The sequence below is a fragment of the Gobius niger genome, assembly GCF_951799975.1.
Source record: "Gobius niger genome assembly, chromosome: 20".
Classification (NCBI taxonomy): Eukaryota; Metazoa; Chordata; class Actinopteri; order Gobiiformes; family Gobiidae; genus Gobius; species Gobius niger.
The window spans coordinates 7,201,147-7,222,464 of NC_136871.1; the positions used below are offsets into that span (position 1 = coordinate 7,201,147).

General features: G+C 42.7%; 1 protein-coding gene and 1 long non-coding RNA gene across 2 annotated transcripts in view; one reads left to right on the top strand and one right to left on the bottom strand.

Moving 5' to 3' along the window:
* Positions 1-21,318, top strand: part of LOC306980134 — a 452,652-nt gene that overhangs the window by 188,955 nt on the left and 242,379 nt on the right. The window lies entirely within an intron of this gene.
* The window catches only part of cdh22 (cadherin 22), a 170,803-nt gene continuing 151,049 nt past the window's right edge, over positions 1,565-21,318 (bottom strand). The window contains exon 12 of the mRNA XM_079579254.1: positions 1,565-2,851. Coding sequence (XP_079435380.1) covers positions 2,286-2,851 — 566 coding nt within the window. The 3' untranslated portion in view covers positions 1,565-2,285. The remainder of the gene's footprint in view (positions 2,852-21,318) is intronic.

Sequence of the window (21,318 nt, forward strand, 5' to 3'; positions counted from 1 at the left end):
GTCATCCCATAATAGTCCTCTATTTGTGACCCCCCGAAAAATCCATTTATAAATCACAACAAAGTACGGCAAAAGTATGTCAGTCTAAGCCATTATCGACCAATTGGGGGCCGTCTTCTTTTCCAAGTCTCTCTCTCTCCACCCCCATCTGTTCGTCTTTGTCACCGCTCCGTTTTGTCCCTTGGTTATTTTACAAAAGTGTTTGTAGAAAATAAATACAAATCTTTTTGAGGACAGCATGTGTTTCGGGGTGACCTAGAAGCCACCTCGGAGCCAGTCTCGTGTAAAGAAATGCCACTGAAAGTAACTGCTTTTGTGTTTCCCTTTTCGCAAATGTCCACAGTGCAGCCGAGTTCACTGAAGCGGCAACAACAGTCGTGGTGTAATAAATAAATAAATACATGACAAATAAATACATAAATATTTCCCCTTTCTTGGTATAAATACACGTTTGGCCTTGGTGTCCATGGCTACCATTTGTAATGTTGACGCTGAGATACCTCATTTAAACCACTCTTATCCCAAGAAGTAATAACGTGAGGCAATTACTGGAACATCTTACTCCATAATTCAGTAAAATGGTTCTCGACTGCTCTCAAAAGTACTTAAAGAGTGCTATCTTGGAGTGTTTTCATGGTGATATCTCATTAAAGGCAAGAGTTAGCTTGGATTTCACTATCACTGTCTTTTTTTTTTGTTGGACATTGATTATGTCCACGATCTCATATGCATTGCCACTAGGGCTGGGTACCGATACCGCTACTTTAACGATACCTGCTTTTCGGTACCGGTGCCTTAACGGTACTTTTTTCGATACCTATGTTATTTCAATTTAATTAAAATAATGTGCATAGGAAAAGTATTGTTCAGGAGAAAGTCCAAACACGGCACATCAGAAAACAGGAGCAGCAGCGTCACCTGTAACTTCATTTGAGCAGAAAGAGAGAAAGGACATTATTACCTCCTGAGGTGCAGAGACAGATCCACATCAGGCACAGTTTTCTTTCAGATAAACTTTTCTAAACACACTGCGCTGTTCGACGAAGTGAAAGCGCCTCACACAAAGATCTGGTACATAGTGCGAGCGCTCACTCTGTCACTGAAAATGTACCATAACTGTTCCAAAAATGGCTAATGCAGAGTGAGCCTCACCTTTTCCAGAGATAATCTTTGTGCAGCCATTTGGTGCAGCTGGAGTTGTAAACAAAGCCGATGTGTTTCTTGTTGTCACTGCTTTTCTATTTGTCTAAGAGTCTAGTTTCTTATTCAGTCCAGGTTTCGTCCTGGTTTTTATCCAGTTTACTGTAAGTCCTGGTTTAGTCCTGGCTCAGACTCTGCCATCTCTGATAATGACTGAAGTGTTAGTAAGTTATAGCTTTGCTTCGCTTCTGCATTTGCGCTGAAGCTGCTCATGAGTTCAGGCGTTTTTAGATTCACTGCGGATCATTTATTGACGTTTCGAGAGAAAAAGTACCGAAAATTAGTTTTCCGATACCGCCCCCTACCGGAGCTTTTCAGTCAGTACCAAGTAGGTACCATTTAACGGTACCCAGCCCTAATTGCCACAGAGCAAGTTGGTATTTTTGTTTTTTTTCGTCACATTGCTGCTCATTTTGTCGTCGGGGATCCCACAGGGGACGGTGCTCGCACGGTCATTTTTTCTCCACCAGATACTCTTACTAGCACATACTTGGAGTTGGCACTTCCTTTACCTTCTATTTAGCAGAAATTTAGTATATTATGATGCAGTGGTTCTCAACTGGTGAGTCTCGACCTGAAAGAGGGTCGTGGGACCTTTTGCAGCGGGTTGTGGATCTTTCTCAGTGAACCTTTCTTTCGATTTATCAACAACACTAGCCAAGTCAATTGAAATGACTGGTGCTGAGTTGTTTTGATCATGACTTAAGCTTCATGGGCTTAGTCAAGGCAGAAATCTCTGTATTTTCGTTTGGATCATGGCTTGTCATCCAAGGGTGACCCCAACGTGATACTAGTTGAGAACCTCAGGCATTTCTTCCAATTCATCGTTAAAAGACCAACAACCATCTAAGTATGTTACACCTTGGGAAAGAATGTGGACTGGTCATTGCCCGAGAGTGGCCAAGTCTGTTAGGGCTCGAAACCAAAGGGACTTTTACAAATGTCCAACGTTTTGACTTCTTGCAAAGAGATAAAAGTCTCTTGTCTTTGTGGCGAACACAGCGCTGGCTCTGACACGTCCAGAGGAAAACCAAAGGGCGAGGACAAGGAAAAGAGAGAGTCATTTTTAATCTGTTGTTACAGTGCTAGGACCCCTCTTCTTCGAGGTTCCCCGGAGCGTAATATCCTGCCAACTGCCTGAACCTCGGCCCCCAGTCGCTAAGGTATGAAAAATCCTGCTCCGAGGTGGTTGAGAGCGTATGAATGGAACTGAGAGAGAGCGCGGGCGAACTCGTGCCTTCAAAAGCGTATGTCTGGAAGGAATCATACGGCGGCACGGACAGATCGGCGTCGGCCTGCTCCACTTTCTTCTTTATGTACCCCTTGAATAACGAAAAGTCCGCCGCTACCGCCTCCACGCCCAGACTCGCCACCGCGCTCGCCTCCGCCCCGGCTCGGAGCGCGGTGCCGTTCAGCCTGGAGGTCTGGATCCACTGGGGCAGGGAGCGGATGTCGGGGCCCGGCTCGGCGCTCTTGGCCTCGGGGAAGTCGTAGAGGTTGCGGAGGGCGCTCATGTCGTAGGCCTGGGTGTCCTGCTCGCCCCCGCCCTCGTCGTTGTACTTGATGACGTTGTCGCGCATGTCCTCCTCGTCCTCCGCCATGCGCTGGCCTTTCCGGTGACGCTTCAGGGTCAGGATGAGCAGCACCAGCACTGAGATACATGGAGAGGGAAAAACAAAAATAATATTAGATTTAAGAGGGAATGTCTTATCTGAGTGCACTTAGCACTTTTAATCAAGGAGTCATTCAGGATCGGAGAGTCAAATTCAGCTTCTACTACAGAGTAAACAACAAGATGTCATTCTATACAGGACAAGTCATGTTCATTTATTGATAATTAAAAAACTGTTCTGAGATAAAGAACATAAAGCGAAGGTCTCGGTGTAGCGCTGGTATCAAAGCGCTGGCCTCACCCTGCTTTAGAAACGTGACCAACACACTCTGCACGTGCGCTAGAGATGGGCGGGTTGTCTTTTTTTCCTACCTGCACCAACCCGACCCGTTGTAATTTAAGTTTAGTTTAGTTTGCTACTGCGCTGCTGAGGAACCTTTGAAATCGCTCATGGACTTATCCGGAAGCGAGGTGCAGAGACTATCATGAGGCTTTACTTCTACCACGTCATGGATGACTCTTTCTGTCAAACTCAACAGAGTTTAAGTGGAGCAGCCTTTATCTGACGCTATAGTTGCTCTGCTCAGGTTTGTAAGATGCTGTGTCTTTTATTTTAGTTTCACCTTGCTTCTTGTTGATGCATTACTTTCATCACATGTGCGTGTCATTACGTGCTTGGGCACAGCTATTGTGTACAAGATTGTCGTACAGAAACAATAGGCCAGGTGACATCTAAACATATCATGCCGTGACACGTTTACCCATTAAAACTGTGTGAGGCACTTATGGATAAGAATGCACTGTTTGTTATAAGCCAACAATTTAAGGACAAAAACAAATGTGTGCTTTGTAAGCTGACCCACCCGCACCTGAAGTTTGCTGTAATTTTGAGTTACCCGACCCGACCGAGGTTGACCCGTGCATCACTAACGTTGTGGTCTAAGTAGGAAAAAGGGCTGAACGGGACAACTCCTCCAAATATCTTGGCCCAAATTTCTAGTCAGGCTCAGGCATAAGATTTAGACTCTACGCTGTTAGCGCGTAAAAATGTATACATCAACCTCATCGTTTTATAGGCCGTATGATTCAGAGCATGTGAAAATTAGTAGTGGCTTTTAATCCAGAAATTACGGCAAATGTTTGTGTAAGTGGGTAAATGGTCACATTTATATAGCACCTGTCTACCTGCTTTAGGCACTCAAAGTGCTTTATATCAAGGAAGCAGTCACCCATTCACACTCTCATTAACACACCAGTGTACGCAGACACTAGAGGCGGGTGAAGCGTTTTGCCCAAGGACACAACGACAGTGTGCACCTGCAAGAGTCGAACCGTCGACCCGCTCTACTCTCTGCGTCACTGTTGCGTCCAGTGCCATTTATTTTCTAATTTTCTTGCAAACATCCCAAAAGAATTAGCCTTTTTTTCATCATTATAAAGCTATTTTAGTGCATCATATCAGCCGTAACTAGTTATGTATAATTCCATTTCTTCCTGCCAGAGCAAAAACATCCAAACTGACAGATGTACATAAAAATGAAACACGACCTTGCCTGACAGCACAGAGCAGCAGGTGCACTCGAACTAAGACTTGAATTTAAGTGTTGCACAAGATGAATGACAGTAATGACGATGCCGGCGTCAAGTTTGGCAAATCAATTGAAGAAGAAAAACAAAAGGACTTGTCTTTGCTCTTGTATATATGTTTAATTCAAAAACAGAAACAAGCTTCCAATGAAAGCATTTTAAAGAGAAAGCCAAAGTGATCTGGGTATGTGTTTAATCACCACTGCCATTGATAACAGCATTAACGTCCTTAGACTGGATTCAACCTGGACAATACTGACAAGACTGACACTAGATATAATTGTTATGTTACCGAATGTTGTGGGGCAGCCGTTCACCCAATCAAACAGATGGCGGTCCGGATCCTGTTCCACCCAGTTAAAAACGTGTAAAAGTGTCAAGACGATTGTGTGACACTTTTGATGGGATCATTTTTCTTTCTTTTTTTTTTTTTAAAGTATGTTGTAAAAGTAGTTATTTGTGAAAAAATAAGTCTAAAGCTAATGACTTGGGTTCTTCTGATCCACTTTTGCGCATGCTACTCACTTCGCACATGAGGAAACGCTTGGTAAATGACTTGCTATGACTCCAAAAGTAGTTTGACAGAGTTTGACAAAGTAAGGAGGGAGTGCATAATGTGACACGTTGTAAATCATTATATTAAATACTACATGTTATAAATATGACATTGTACAACAGTTGAGTTTGCAATGACCGCCAAATACAACATGACTTTGCTGTATTCATATCCTGTTTGTTCATAAAAGCTTAAAGAGATATGTTCCTACCTGAGCTTAGACAAGTTGACGTGTACCTGTCTGGTCTTTACGCGTGCGCACACAAAAAGACCAAAGATGTTGTTCCTATTTAAATACAGTTACGCGAGTAGTTGCACGATCCAAAGTCTAGTCACACAAAATTGTCGATTTAAAGGTCAGCACACACTACACGACTTTTCTAGTCGTAAACGATTTTATATAGAATGGGGGGTCCACACTACACGACTGGATTCAGTGCGATTTTCGAACGTCTGGGGGTTCACACCTAACGACTGAGAATCGTAAGAGCGACACACGACACGATTCTGACAAACAGCTGATGTTTTATAACACAGCGCGTCTGTCCTCTCTACGGCTAAACTGACCCCAAATCCGCAAAGACAGGCCTGTGTTTGTGAGCGTGGGATAACGTGCGGGTCCCGATTGGTCAACGGTGTCAACAATGTCACAACACCGCAGCGCTAGCTTACTGCTACTACGAAGCCTCCAACTTGGCTATAGTTCTGTCAAATGGAGATAAAAGTTGGCGACAGGAAGAAGCGGGACGTATTTCAGTGGATTTAATAAGAAAAGGAGACGGAGGAGAAGGTGGGGAGGCTAGAACTGTTCGTCTCCAAACTCAGTAAGTGCCGCTAAACTCTGTTCGTGGTTGAAATGTAGCTGGAAAAGGTGTTTGTCGTGAACTTTTGGTGATATAAAGTTGTGCTGTTTCGTGTGTGGGGCTGTGGCCATGAAATGAGTTGTTTGTGCTGCTGGTTTAACAGAGAAGTGAAAAAAAGGAGGCGCGGTTGTGTTTATCTGTCTTTATATCACTCTGTCATTCACATTTGGGACTGAAATCTAGTCGCGTCTTTCTACCGCCCACACTACACGATTCAAACGTCAGTCCAGTCGTGACCCCCCCACACTACACGACCCCCCCACACTACACGACCCCCCCACACTACATGACCCCCCCACACTACATGACCCCCCCACACTACACGACCCGACTCTGTGTGACTGCCTTCAACTAGACCCGACTCGATTAAACTCGGCACGACTGAGAAATACAGCGAAATCGGGCATAAAAGTCGCGCAGTGTGTGCTGACCTTTAGCAGATAAAAAGGGGTACTATATTTTAAGGCGTAATAATACCTTAGGAGCACTTTGCCATCCACGCAGTAATAACTTCACTCCTATAGAAGTCTATGTGGGGACGTCAAAGTGCACCTTAAGTGTTACTCGGAAAAGTCAGAAAATTAGAATATCGTTAAAAAGTCTGTAATTCAACTTAAACTGTGAATCTGATACATGATAGACTCATTACACGCAAAGTTAGATATGTATAGCCTTTATTTGTTATAATGTCCAACAAGGGCTTGGCATAATTATGGCACTTTGCATGTAATGAGTCTATATAAGATATTAGTTTCACATTTTAAGTTGAAATAAAATAACTTTTGAACAATATTCTAATTTTTCGAGTCTCACCTGCATCGTTCCCATAGATACAATATAATAAAGATGAGCGGGTCCCATTCAGCCCCATTCAGTGAAGAATGTTCCCGAGTCCTGTGTGAACCTTAATGGCCGCTCTGTCTCCTCCTACGCAGCCTGTTCCTTGACTGAAAGGCTCTGGAGCCAGTCAATGCACTGAAAATGCTTCCAAATTTCAGGCTGCTAAACAAAAACTAGCGTGGTTAAAAATAATCCACCTACCCCAGCGTGGTCACATGGGTCATAGCGATTTGTTTAATAAACAGGAGACTAGTCTGGCGACCCTGTCGTAGAAAAGCTACTGCTTGAGGCGGGACTAATGTGGGACAACCGAAGCGCATAGCAGCCAATGAGAACATAACGGATGTGACGACAGAAACAGCGACAAGAAAGTTGTAGTCATTCGGACATTAACAATGGCGCTCCTGCCACACGGAGTTCAGTAAATGACTTCTGTCGTTTATGTCAGAAAAACGTAAGAATACAAGCATACCGGAGCATAACGTGAAGTGGTTGCTTGTGTTGAAAAACTACAAAACAAAGGCGCAACAACGTGACGCCCGTTCAGGGAGCTGCTCTGATTGGTCGGTAGGCTCCATATCGCTGCGTCACTTCCTTTGAAAGCGCGCAATGGAGTGTTGCCAGACCCTCTTCTGTAAAGAAGCGGAGTCTGGTTGGCGAGACTAGCCATAAGGACCATACAGAAGCATGTTCCTCACCCACTGATCGTTCCTCTTTTTATCTGCTTAGAAAATCAACGTATTCAATTTTGTCTGACTATACTTGGATCATGTAACTGCTCACGTAACCATATTTAAATAAGGAAAACGTGGAAGAGCTTAGTTGCTTCTAACTTCCCCCCCGTTTGGCCCCATAGAGGAGAGGAGGAGAGGCTAAATGCGAACATCTTCGGTCTTTTTGCGTGACTGAGCGCACGCGTAAAGACCAGACAGTCAACTCGTCTAAGCTCAGGAAAGAACATATCTCAGTATGTAAAAATGGTGGCCTATTCCTTTAAACATAACAGACTTTACAGTATAATTCTTGTCCATAAAAGTTTAGTATTTTCTTTATTTGCAAATATGTTGACGATTCTCAAAGCTAACCACAATGCCAGATTCTTCAACATTGCAGACTGCCTGAAGCGTATACCCAGTACACATGTCAAGGTAGACAAATGACTAGCAACAGCAGTAATTACCGTATTGGAGTGATGTTCAAAGGCCGGCGCACACATATTGTTAATATTGAAGTGGCCTCATACATTAAACATGCGAGGCCCAAGATGGACTTTTAATAGTTTTTCAAGTTTCTCACCAGACCCATTGTAACTTTGATTTTGCCCCCTGGGGCGCACGCAGCGGGGTGGATAATTTATTATTAGCTTTTACATTTCAAATGCATGAGGATTGATTTTCCCCGACGCTGATTGCCTTGGCCAGAAATATGATTCAAAAAGGCTTAATGGACACCAATCTGTACATCAATACTCATTCCCATTCAAGAAGTTTGGCTCCCGTCACTATTTAAAAGACAATGCAATGCAGGGGAATTAATGCTGCTTTAAAAAGGAGAAAACGATTGAGATGAACGACGCGATGGGGTAATGAAGCGGCGGAAAAACAACGGCTGTAATGCTCACATGAATCAATAAAGCTTTAATTTGCCCTCAGTTATTTTAATTAGAGCCCACATTTTTGATTAGAGACAAGCTGGCACTTCCTCCTCCAGACTGCAGCCGCAACGCTCACGCCTACCTCACAGATAGATCCACTGATCCCAGTTGAAAAAAAAGACAAATTAGGCAAAACTTTTCTTCATCAACAACATTTCTGGATTAGTATTTGTGATTAGTATTAGTATTTTGAACAGTCGAACATCAATATGCGACTGTACTGAGACCAATAAGGACCTGATATCCCTCACGCTCAATCAACAAAATGCAGTTTCGGGTAAGAACATCTTTAGAGGAGGAAAAAAAAACTGAGCTCAGCAAATATATTTAGCTGCAAGCACAACTGCTAAAAAATGTCATGCTGATTAGTGGTGGGCGCTAAATTTAACTGTTTTTCATTTTGGCTGTCTTCTCTGGTGCCAGCAAAAACTAGAATGTGTGCGCCAAAACCAATTTGTTATAAAAACAAACAACGAAAACATGCGGACAGCAAAGCATCGACGCAAAAGTGCCATCACCATCTCCTTTTCGGTATTTTACCTGGAGCTTATTTGACATTTATTAAACCAGGAGAGCCCCACCTCTTCATTCTGCATGTTTTTGTGGTAGGAACACGCAAAGTTATCACGGAAAGTCGCCGCCCGAGCCAGAATCAAACCACAGCACCACCGCGCCACCGAAATAACATCCACCCGGCGGTCGTATAAGCTGAACTCGTCCCGTAAAAATACCAGAAATGAAGACTACTCCGTCATTAAACATGTGTTTTAATGCTGCTGATAAAACCTGAAAGATGCCCAATGGGGTTTTCCAGTTTTTAGAGGAAGATAATGAACGGCTAATGGTTAAATGGCAATTGAGACCCATTTGATCCAATGATAAATAGCAAACAGGCAAATAAGCTTCAGATTGATGAATACAATGGCGTGCTGGGTAATCGGGAGCGTTTCCCCGTGCTTTTGGGCCGTCAGAAAATATGGGTTGAATTAATAACAGACTCCAGCAGCTGTGCAATTACAGGTCTAAATGCTTAACCCGGGCTGCAGCAGGAGCCCGGTCTGCTGTTTCAGACATTAGACATTAAACGGTGAACTAACTCAGAGAGGTGTTTCAAAGTGTTTAAGTTAGGGCTGGGCAATTAATCGAATTTGAATCTAATCACGATTTTAATAAAGGTCGATCACGATAATCACGTGGCGCGTTTTAATCGAGGAGAATTGGCCAGTCCTGTCGCATTCTGGAAAAAAACATGGACGGTGCAGCGCCTGTCAAGTCAACCCCAGGGATCACTCGGCCCAAACAAACGGGAAGCACAGGAGCATGGCACCTGCGGCACCAAGAGGAGAGGACCTGGTGGTTTTCAATGTAAAAGTCGCGCTAACTCGTGTAATGGGAAAAACAGAAACGCACGAGTGGCCTCAGAGGATCAGGACACGAGCACAAGGATGAGAAGTTTACCTTCAAAGAGGAAAACTATGGATCGCTATTTAGACCATGTGGATTTGTTTTAAGGCTTCAGCCGTGGATTAGCTGGACTCTAACAGTGAATTGTAAGTTTGATCATATTTTACACTTATAAATGCGCTGTTTACGAGTATTTCTTTATCTCTGCACTGTCGGCTTGTGTTGTTGTGAGGGGATGTTGTTCTGTGAGGTTAGAAGTGTGGAGCTTGTTTTTCCTGTCCAGTTGGCTGCAGTTTTTTGGCCACAGCATCTGTTTACATGCTCGTCCAGAAAAGGCCATATTTATTGTTTTTTTTCTTCATAATCGCCCAGCCCTAGTTTGAATCGAACACCCCTCCACTTTAGATCAAGTTGGTGCAGTCCAATCTAGCAGGGATAGAGAAGTTTCCAAGTGAGTCAAGAAGGGAAAAAAAGGTGGACACATAATATATTTTCCATCTACACATCTTGCCGCTGTGAAGATGCAGCGGCCCGTGTGAAAAGAGGAAGTGTCATGAGCAGGAACCGATCCTACAACCTTTGACTTATAAATCTAACGCCCGATAAGAGTTGAGCTAAAACTCTGTGGGCATGTGGGCCATTAAATTCCTGGTCCAAAGTGAGGTCCTCGGTTGAATAATGTCTTAATGTCTCAAGTCAGTTTTGGAACACAGCAGCGTTTCAGTGAGTTAATTCTTCTGAACGTTGAACTGTCCATCTCACCACAAGTGTTGGAAGTTCTTAAGAGATTACACCCTGGTGTCCTAACGTAAGACACAGTGCATTAAAAGTAGCTATAATGTCAAGACCACAGCCTGAATAAATTAGACTCAGTTGGCAATTCACGACCAGCTACCATACATTATGCAACCTCATATTTTTTTTAATCAGTAACCGGTGTCGGGAGCCTCCGATTTTAGCCTAAATCAAAAATGTATAAAGTCGTTCATTCATGCTTTTTGGCTTCACACATCCGAATGCATCAACAAACTGGCTGCAAGTACGTATTCTTTTCAATCGGATCATTTAATTAGTGAAAATGACATTAATTAGACAAACTTCTGTGCTGAGATTCCTCCGCAAAAGCAGATGGGGAAAACTTTGTTCCTGATCTTTGATTGGCAGCGGTGCGGTGCCTAATGGTCCAATCCGACGTTGTTACTGTCAGCAGATTTCGCTAATCTCTCTATTCTAAGCCATTGGCAGACAATGAGCATTTGGATAAGACGGCCACGTGTTTGGACACATTGCATCTGAATAGACTATTAACCAGCGGGGAGCAGGAGTCTTCGGAGACACTCAAGCGAACCGCAATTGCCAACTTCATCGGGAGGTAAATGGATGCCCGTTTCCGATGCTTTTAGTGCAGGGCGGAAACGTGACCAATCAAACCATTATTCATTCTTACGGATTAAAGTCGTCTCGTCGGGAAAACAGTTTGTAAATGCTAATGCTAAATGTTATTTCTCGAGCTACACACATTCTACCACGACAAAGATATATATTCTTTGTACGCTGAAGCACAAGAATCCGCACACTCACTCCATGAAAACATCCTTCAAAGTTAAGCTTATTTTTTTCATCACCCTCTATCATCTTTGCAAAATACGCGAATGTTTTGTTCCTCCTGATATTCGTCTTCATTTGGCCTAAACAGCCCCGAAAAATGCACAATGGAGCTATAGCCCACCCCTCGTGCTTCCTGCCACAGCTATGCCGCACTTCCCATCGACAATTTATGCAGGATCTCTCGCTGATAAAAGGCACTGGTCTTCCTTGGGCATTGTTTGCAGGTGCCCTGGGAACGCACCGCCTGAATCCATTGTGTTAATACTTCTTGTTAGTGAATGGGGGATATTAATTCGCCACGGGGCTGGGGAAAAAGTCATGCTTTGAGGTAAATTGTGCGTATCAAGGTTGAGAATACTAATAAGCAGCAAACGACCATTACTATAAATTTACACTAATGGGGTGACTAATACGGGGGTGAAAACCTGGTGTTATGAATTGTTTTGTGTGTGCTGTTAAGAGGGTGATAGTTATATCCTAGTCCAGCGTATTTCACTTTAACACAACAGCGTGGCAAAGTTTTAAGGTTTACTTTATTGTCACCATAAGGAAGCGTGTCCTTTGCACTCGATCTTGAGTTTAATGCCTAACTCGTATAGAATAGCTCTTCACATGCTTCAGTTATTAGTAGTGCTAGTCACACGTAATTAAGGATTTTTTCACGATGAATTAAGTGTTAACTCGTAATTTATTAGGAATAGGCCACCGTTTTTCATACTGAGATATGTTCTTACCTGAGCTTAGACGAGTTCATTTGTACCTGTCTGGTCTTCATGCGTGCCCTCAGTCACGAAAACACAGCACAGACGGCGTTAGCATTTAGCCTCTCCTCCTCTCCTCTGTAGCTCCGAACGAGGTGAGATAGAAGCTACCAAGCTCTTCCACGTTTTCCCTAATTATATATGGTTACGGGAAGTGTTAGACTGCACTACATCCACTAAGTGGATAAAAGGGGGAACTATTTTGTTAGGCGTAATAATACCCGGAGTAGTTCGACATCCGCACAGTAAAGTGAAAATATTACTGCGCGGATGTCGAACTACTCCTGGTATTAATACGCCTGTTTAATTTTGTGTAATTATGGTTTATAGCAGGGGTGTCCAAACTACGGCCCGCGGGCTTTCTATCCATTAATAGAAAGCTGTGATGAAGGCTTTCAGGGTTTTCCAGAAATACGTTAGTTTGTTCTAAAAAAAAAGCTGTACCAAGTGTAAACTAGCCTGAAAATATTCTTTTCATAGCAGCATAATAGCCAAAAATAGTTATTATTTAAGGCTTAAAATGCACCAGAATGCAGGAAAACGCATCTAAATTTAAAAAACAATCTCCGGGGGGAAAGCCCCTGGACCCCCCCTAGGTGATGCTCGCTCCCATCACAGTCCCCTTGAAATCTGTAGGAAACACTGAACATAGTGAACATTTCATTTCATTTGCTGAATAAATACAATAGTGGTGAAGTTATATATCTGACCTCGACTGAGTGCAGCCCAGTTGTTTGTATACATTTCTGTATGTGGCCCTCAGCGAAAAATGTTTGGAGACCCCTGCTTTATAGTGTAACACTTCACGTAACCATATTTAAATAGAGCAATCGGGGAAGAGCTTGGCAGCTTCTATCTTGATCTCGTTTGGAGCTATAGAGGAGAGGAGGAGAGGCTGAATGATAACGCCGTCTGTGCTGAGTTTACGTGACTGAAGGGAGACAGGTACAAATGAACTTAAGTAACTCAGGTAAGAACATATCTCAGTATGTAAAAACGGTGGCCTATTCCTTTAAATACGCTTACGTGAGCAGTTACACGATCCAAATATACTTACACGGAATTAAACAATTACAATACTGTATCACAGTATGTAAAAACGGTGGCCTATTCCTTTAAGACTGAATAAGTAGTAGTAGTAGTGTAGATATTATAAAGTGTTACCAAAACTGGAAACGCAGCAAACACCACCCAGATGAGGGCCCATACAGTCCAGAAATCGAACCAAATCATTCATTCTTTCTTTTGAGATAAAGAGTGCTAAGCCACAATCAGTGCCATTTCCAGATTATCATTCTTTTTGACAGTTTATATGTCAGCTTGTTTACGATTTGGCAAATTATCCGAGACAGAACTCAAACTTTAATGATGTAGCCTTCCATGTCATCTGTCAACACAGTAATTATTAGTTTCTTTTTAAAATGTATTTATTTATTACATTTCAAACTAAATATAAGAAAGTGGGGATCAGACTTCTTTGCTACTATTGTATTTTTGTGTGATAAGATATTTCGAGTTGATTAAAAAAATCCTTGAGAACGTTTCGGCTTCTACATCTGTCGATCTGCAATTATTTCTCACAAAACTGCTTGGCCGTAAAAAAAAAAAAACTGCCACCAAAAGAAACAGGGTCACAGATGTAATATTTTCCTGGGCCACCTTTATCTTTGATTCGGATTCTCTGTGGCATTGTTTCCATGAGCTTCTGCAATGTCACAAGAGTCTTTTTCCCGTCCAGTGTTGCATTCATTTTTCAGGAAAGGAAAAAAAAAATCCATTAATGCAACAACCTGGTCCTCAGTAAATTCAGAGTGACGTCATTCTTTGGGATGTTGTTAAACCTAGACCTGACCAACCCCAAATTAATTTGGAGACTCTTATTTTCTATTCTCCATCTTAAAGGTTTTTAAATGCCAGACATTTTTTTATCAAAGCAATTATCATGCCTCCTGTGCTCTTCATACGACAGTGTTTCGAGTAAATATCATATCCCACACTGTGATCATGTCTTCTGCACCCTAACAGATTCCCATGTGAGCAGATGTAGCTATAAGCTCTCCTGACAAGTTGCTTAATTTACCCCTGGGCTATATACAGCGTGGCTCTTCCTCCGGTTCATAGCGAGCAGATGGGAGGTAATTGGAGAGATGCAGATGCTGAGGATTGGATTCGTCACTCCACAGAGCTAGTATATAAATGATCCGGTGCGCGGCTGTTTGTTCGTTTGCTAATTAGCCAGCCATTTGTTTACATTTTTCACATTATCCGGCAATTGAGAGGTAATCCCGACGAGAAGAAGAGCTGTTTGGGGCGAGTTATTTGGGTAAAGTAATGCATGTGCACGTTTTATTCAGGGTCTCGATATGATGAGCACAGGTCAGTGTACTGTTGTGCTGTATGGTCAATGCTGGATAATATGGAGGTGGGAGGTTGAAAAATGCCAAAGAAATGTATTTGTACAGCGCCTTTCAAAGACCTGGGGCCAGATCTTGTGTTTTTAAATGCAGACTATGGCGTTGCCTTAGAGCGCACTGCCATAACTTGCAGCTCCAGACCTGGCGCATTAGGTGGGCTTGACGTGGGCTGATCAGGCTCCCATGGCGATGGTATGTAGAACAACCTTTTTCCTCAAATCAGACTCTTTCCGTGGCCGGGAGGGGGCGAGGGAGAAGGGTGGTGGGAAAGCGGGGGTGAACATGTGGTTTTGTTTGTATTGTTTAAAGTGGACATATCATAAATCGCTTTCTTGAGGTTTGAACCATTTTTTTAACGTTGCTCCCTCGTCAAAGACATACCTAGAGTAATTTCACAACATTCACACAGTTTTGAGTAATCCTTGAACAAAGAATAAGAAGATCTTTATTTATATAGTGCCTTTCACAGACAATTGTACATTCATTCACTCCATGTACATTCACTCCATACATTTAGCCGTTTCTTCTTCTACGGTGTCAGTGCCTCGTTCTTGTACTTCCTGATTACAATTATGTCATTGCAATAATAAGACCATAATCTAACATCATACATTTTGAGCTGTTCTGTGCTCTGTGACGCTGTGGTAGTCTCTGCTCTCCACTACGCTGCCGTGTGCTGGGCCCCGGGCAGCACAGAGCGGGACAAGAACAGACTGAACAAGCTGGTCAGGAGGGCCAGCTCTGTCCTGGGCTGCCCCCTGGACTCTGTGGAGGAGGTGAGGGACAGGAGGGTGTTTAACCAAGCTCACCTCCATCATGGACAACACCTCCCACCCACTGGGACTGTAGAGGAGCTGAGCAGCTCTTTCAGTGGAGGCCTGAGACACCTTCATCCCCACTGCTGCCAGACTGTACAAGACTGTTAAATAACGTGCAATAACCCCTTGCAGAATACACACAATAATCCCTGTATTTACATCATTTTATCAACCACTTGCACTATGATGTAAACCTGCATTGCTAACACTGACTATAACTTTTTTGTTATTGTCTGTTTACTTATTATTTACTGTTTATACGTTTTGACCCCACAAAGTCCTTGGTAGTCATTAAGATATATGATTATAGGGCTCTTCACAACGTAAGTAGAACGCTCCGTTGATTTAAATGGGATTTCCCAACGTTCTACCGGTCATTATTTTCTGATAAAGGACCTCTGAGAAAAATAATGACCGCTGCCAATGGCAACGGAGTTCGTGCTTTCATATCACTCCGCGCGTACGTAGTAGCGACACTCTCTCTGTCCCCGTTACTGCGAGAGAAGTTGGGGGAATTGCTCGTGAAGTTAGCGTGAGTCTGACTTTCAACTTACCCAGAGATTCACCACCATTTCTCCTCTCCAACTGCGCCTTCAACTATGTAGCTAGGCTAGCTACTAGCCTTGCTGCTTCTAGCCTAGCAAAACGTTGCCTAGCAACGCGCAAACTTTTGGGAACTATTTGTCGCGGAAGTCATTAAATAAACCTTTCGACCTTCATAAAAGTGTACAAAGTTTATGTTGTGTGTTCAGTTGGCAAATGGCCGTATAATCAGGGCGAAACAAGACCCCTCCGCTTCGCGTCGGGGTCCGGTTCGCCCTGTCGGTGCTTATTTTCCCGATAATGACCAGCGTTCTATACATTATCCCTTACTTAAGATAAGATAAGATGATACTTTATTGATCTCACAGATGGAGAAATTGCATTCGATGAGAGAGCATCCGGCAGCAGCACCCATTCAGTGCGCACCACTCTTTTTCCACTCTTTTTTTTCTTTGGTGAAAGATCATTGTGTCGCGGCCGCCATCTTCACTGTTTTTTAGATATCACTTTTTACTATTTAATTGTTTTTCCTCGAATTTCCTACCTATTTGCACACCCTGAGTGTTTCTAAGAGCTGAATGTATCAAGCAATTCTCTCCATTGTGAGATCAATAAAGGATATCTTATCTTATCTTATCTTATATTATCTTAACCCACGCCGTATCCAACCTGGAAGCTATTTTTAAGAAGATTTGTCCTATAGTTACCAGCAGGAGGAGCCCCAGTCAAGATCTTCTCCAGCTCTTTCGCCTGCATTTCATTGTCACCATTTAATTCTTACAGAGACATATTTTCAAACTATACCTATAAATGGAAAATATCAACGCTGAGGCACCAAAATAATGCTTTTAAGTCTGTTGTTAAGCTCCATATGCATGACGTGTCCACTTTAACTCACAGTGTGATGGATACAGTTTTTATCCCACCGATCAGTGCTGCTTGTAATAAACCACGCCTCAGTCGACGCCTTCTCGCAAGATGACCGTCTCCTTTGGATCAACACTGTCCTTGTGCTTCACAGGCGGAAGATCCGACCCATGGTTACAAAGTGCTTTACTGTACATGGGACAATTTTATATTCAGCCCATACATTGTAGTGGAAAATTACCACAAGAATCACATTCAGAAAACCTAATAGATGTGACCGTATTTTGTATGCAGATGTCAATATCCCAAACAAATCTGTGCTCGTTGAAAAATTGCGATTGCATTCCAGTTGTGATTAGTCTGGCACGTCTATCAGCTTTGTATCTAACATCTTAAGAAAAGTAATATCTACAAGCCCTGACAGAAAGCACCTTTGTTCCCTCCGCGATTAGGCGAGACGGGAACGCTCACTTGTCGACGTTGTGTGCTCCATCAGATAAGATTGCCCCCACTTGGCCCTCTCTGTCTGTTGTTCACACCACATGATAGCTGTGAACTGGCTGCTCATCCTGTTCATTTCAGCCTCTCCATTTCCGCACTTCCACCGTCGAGCCACCAGCGCCAACCTCTCTCCGAAACCTGAACCTGTCCTCTGCCGCTGTGATGGAGTGTTCCCCCGTTTTCTCTCAGCCGCAGTCACTCGCAGATATATCCGCTACTCACTCAAGCCTTTAAAATTATGCAGTGCTCCATGGATAATGTATTCTCCAACTGACTATCAGGCTTTCAATGGAGGAAAGAGATCCAAACATGGTTTATTCAGACTGGGCCTATAAGGGATAGTCTGCGACTCTAAAATGGGTGTGTGCTTTGACCAATATGTCCATATATTTATGTAACCTAATAGCCAATACCCAAGGATATTTAGTGTAGAAAAGTCCAGTGCATATAACTGCATATGGCAGATACGGATTCGACTTTATTGAACTGAAACTGAAGAAAAGAGGACGTGTCACTTTTTTACTCACAGCAGCCACTTTTAAAGGGACTATACAGAGTTTAAAATGTTGCAATTATGTATGTGTCTCAGACAAAATCGCCATGACCTGTGGAGTCCCCCAGGGGTCAATCTTGGGACCCCTCTTATTCAACTTGCAACAATGTGTCGTACCACAAATATGCAGATGACACTCAAATCTACGTGTCACTGACGGCTGGTGAATACTGTAGATACTATACTGTAGATACTCTCTGTCACTGCATCGAACAGATCAGTTTGTGGATGCAAAACAACTTTCTACAACTAAACTCAGACAAAACTGAGATCATTGTTTTTGGCCCACAGAAACAAAGACAAAGTGTTATCAGTCACCTTGAGTCTCTCTCTCTAAAACCAAAAAATCTGGTTCGAAATCTAGGAGTAATCATGGACTCAGACCTGAACTTAAACAGCCACATCAAAGCAATAACATCAGCAGCTTTTTACCATCTGAAGAACATGGCTAAGATCAGAGGAATAGTGTCAAAACCAGACTTAGAGAGACTTATCCATGCATTTGTGTCTAGCAGGTTAGACGACTGTAACGGCTGCTGTCAGAGCTGCAGTACATCCAGAACGCTGCTGCTCGAGTCCTGACAAGAACCAGGAAATACGACCACATTAGTCCAGTGCTCTTTTCAAGTCTTTTCATGGTTTAGCACCAAAGTACATCTCTGACATGCTAGAGCCGTATGAACTAGTGATGCGCGGTTCAGGGTTTTTTTCAACCCGCGGGTCCCGCATTTGGAGCAGGTTCAAACCCGCCCCAGCCCGCCCCGCAACGTTGTTCTATTTTTACAACCCGCCCCGCACCCGCAACCATGAAATATTTTCTCTCTCTCTCTCTCTCTCTCTCTCTCTCTCTCTCTCTCTCTCTCTCTCTCTCTCTCTCTCTCTCCAAAGAGCGCTGGGCAAGAGGGAGAGAGGAAAGAGGAAGAGAGCCGAGATAGGCCTAACGCGAAGTCACACACAGTTGTACATACGGTGGAAAATAGGAGACATGAGCTCCACAAAAGCGTTCTCTGGTCACAAAACGCTGCTTGTTTTATGAAAATCCGACGTATATTTACGCCAGAAAACCTGCTGTAAAGACGACGGAATAAGTTGTGACTGAATTCAATGAATGCGCGTACGGAGGCATAGTGTGCCCACAACCGGCATTTTTTGACCCGCCCCAACCCGCCCCGCAATCGAAGGAGAATTTCACGACCCGACCCGAACCGCGGGGTCCGCAGTGGAACCCGCAACCCGCGCATCACTAGTATGAACCATCTCGGGCCCTGAGAACTTCAGGGAGGGGCCTCCTGGTGGTTCCCAGAGTCAATAATAAACACGGTGAGGCTGCGTTTCAGTTTCATGCAGCTAAAATCTGGAACAGTCTTCATGAGGATGCGAGACAGGCCTCAACTCTGACAACAGTTCTATTTGCCCATGCATATGACACTGAAAGTATTTTATCTGCACTCTTACCTTTTACTTTAATTGATTAATTTTATGTTGATGTTTTTATTGATTCGATCTGTTTTCTTGTAATTTTCTTTTCAACTGTGAAGCACTTTGAATTGCCTTGTATATGAATTGTGCTCTACAAATAAACTTGCCTTGCCTATTTTCCTCCCCCTGCATGTTCCAGCAATCGAATGAGCTCAGACCTGTTCACCACAACTGCCTCTAAAATCCTGCCCTGTCACTCGAAAGGTTATTGATTCGGGTCTGAAGTGCCGTCATTCACGAGCTTAATATAGAAGCTGCAGTTACGCATAAGACCTCAGGTGGCAGTAGTGAGTATAAAATAACCAGCTTGCATCTAGCCCCTTTAAGAAAGTCTCATGGTATTGGTTAATATCGGAAATCGGCAGATACTCAAACCCCCAGTATCGGTATCGGAAGCAAAAAAGCTGAATCAGTGCATCTCTAGTAAAAACACAAACATATTTAAGCATTAATATAATTTTTTTAAAATATTTGAAAAACAATCACTTTTCCAAAAGTAGGAAATGGAAAGAAAGTTAGTTTGAGTGGGATAAATTGGACCCTTTTAAAAGCATTAGAAGCAATAACATTTCCGGTTCTTATTCTAGTCTTTTTTTTCCCAAACCCATTTGTTTCATTTGATGATGTAGAGAAGGTAATTACCTTTCACTCACTGAAAAACCCCCAAAAGGTTTCTACTCTATTCCTGTATTATGACGTCTGTTCTGGTCTACAAATGGTCCTTGGTTCAATGAGTGTACTTATGAAGAGAAAATCATCATAAAAATGTACAAATATCTAGAAAAACAAGCCAAATAAACTGTTTTTTACTTGATACAAATTAAAGCTACATGTTCCTTTAGCCAGTAGTGTACAAATAAATATAATGTATTAAAGATGAAGATAAAGTTTGAGTTGAACATATTATACCAGGGACAAAATATTGTATCGGATTTTGATTGCATTACTTTTTGCTGCAATACCAATATTGACTTTGTCAGGTATCGCCATACTTTCAGTACTTGTGATTGAAGGTATTTTTGTCATACAGTCCTTTGTTTTCCAGGACCAGCACTTTTTCAGGGCTGCCTTATCCACTGGGCGAGCCTGCGCTGCCAGAGGCCCAGAGGTCGACTTTTTGAGCATACAATATTTTTTTTCTCCCTTTAGGGAACTTTAGGGGCTCCGTCTGATTGGCCCCTATGTGAGCAGTGTGAACAGTAAAGTTCCAAATGGCGATGATCGCTTACATTAATGACTAGTGGTGGATTCTGAGCCGAAAAGACAATTCTGCCAATATTTAAGTGTAAGTGTTGATTATTCTGCTTATCAAAGGTTATAAACAGCAGAAGTACGTGTGCTGATCTGTTTGTCAACAATGAAATATGTGTAAGCCATCTCGGGTTAGAGTGTGTAGAGTGTTAATGCACTGTTCAATGTTAACTCTTCAATAAATGTCAAATGGCATTTGGTTTATAAACTTTGGACAAATGACTGTTTTCTTTTTACGCAATTTAAGCTAAACATATTACTTATCATACATAGTTATTGTAACGCAATACGTATCGGATCGGGCTCTGAGCATCGTATTGGATCATGATAAAAGTGGATCGTTCCAGCCCTATGTTATACGATGAACACTCTCCTCAGATGAGACGGATGAAATTACTAACTTGACTTTTACGACAATGTTCGTCATCAGTTTGTTGAATTTTACAGCAACACTCTTGATTACAGTTGTTTAATTAAAGATAAAACAGTAAATCTAAATGCAGCAAATTCTCAAAACACATTTTTCACTTTCTGTACCAGGAATGGGACTTCTTTTCGACGCGCTGCCCTCACCCTCATACCAAAACTGACTGCATGCTTTCAAACCCGCTGGAGGTTGCCTCAGATTTCTTAATAACATATTTGTTGAGGCTTTTAAAACCACTATGAATAAATAATGCTATGCTTTTGAAATGCGGTCCAGTGCACGGCGGGGGTTAATGGACATCGTGTCTTAACAACACTCATTAGAAAAGCTCTTAGAAGTAACAGATAGCGATGTCACGGGCGCAAGTGTCAGCTAATCCA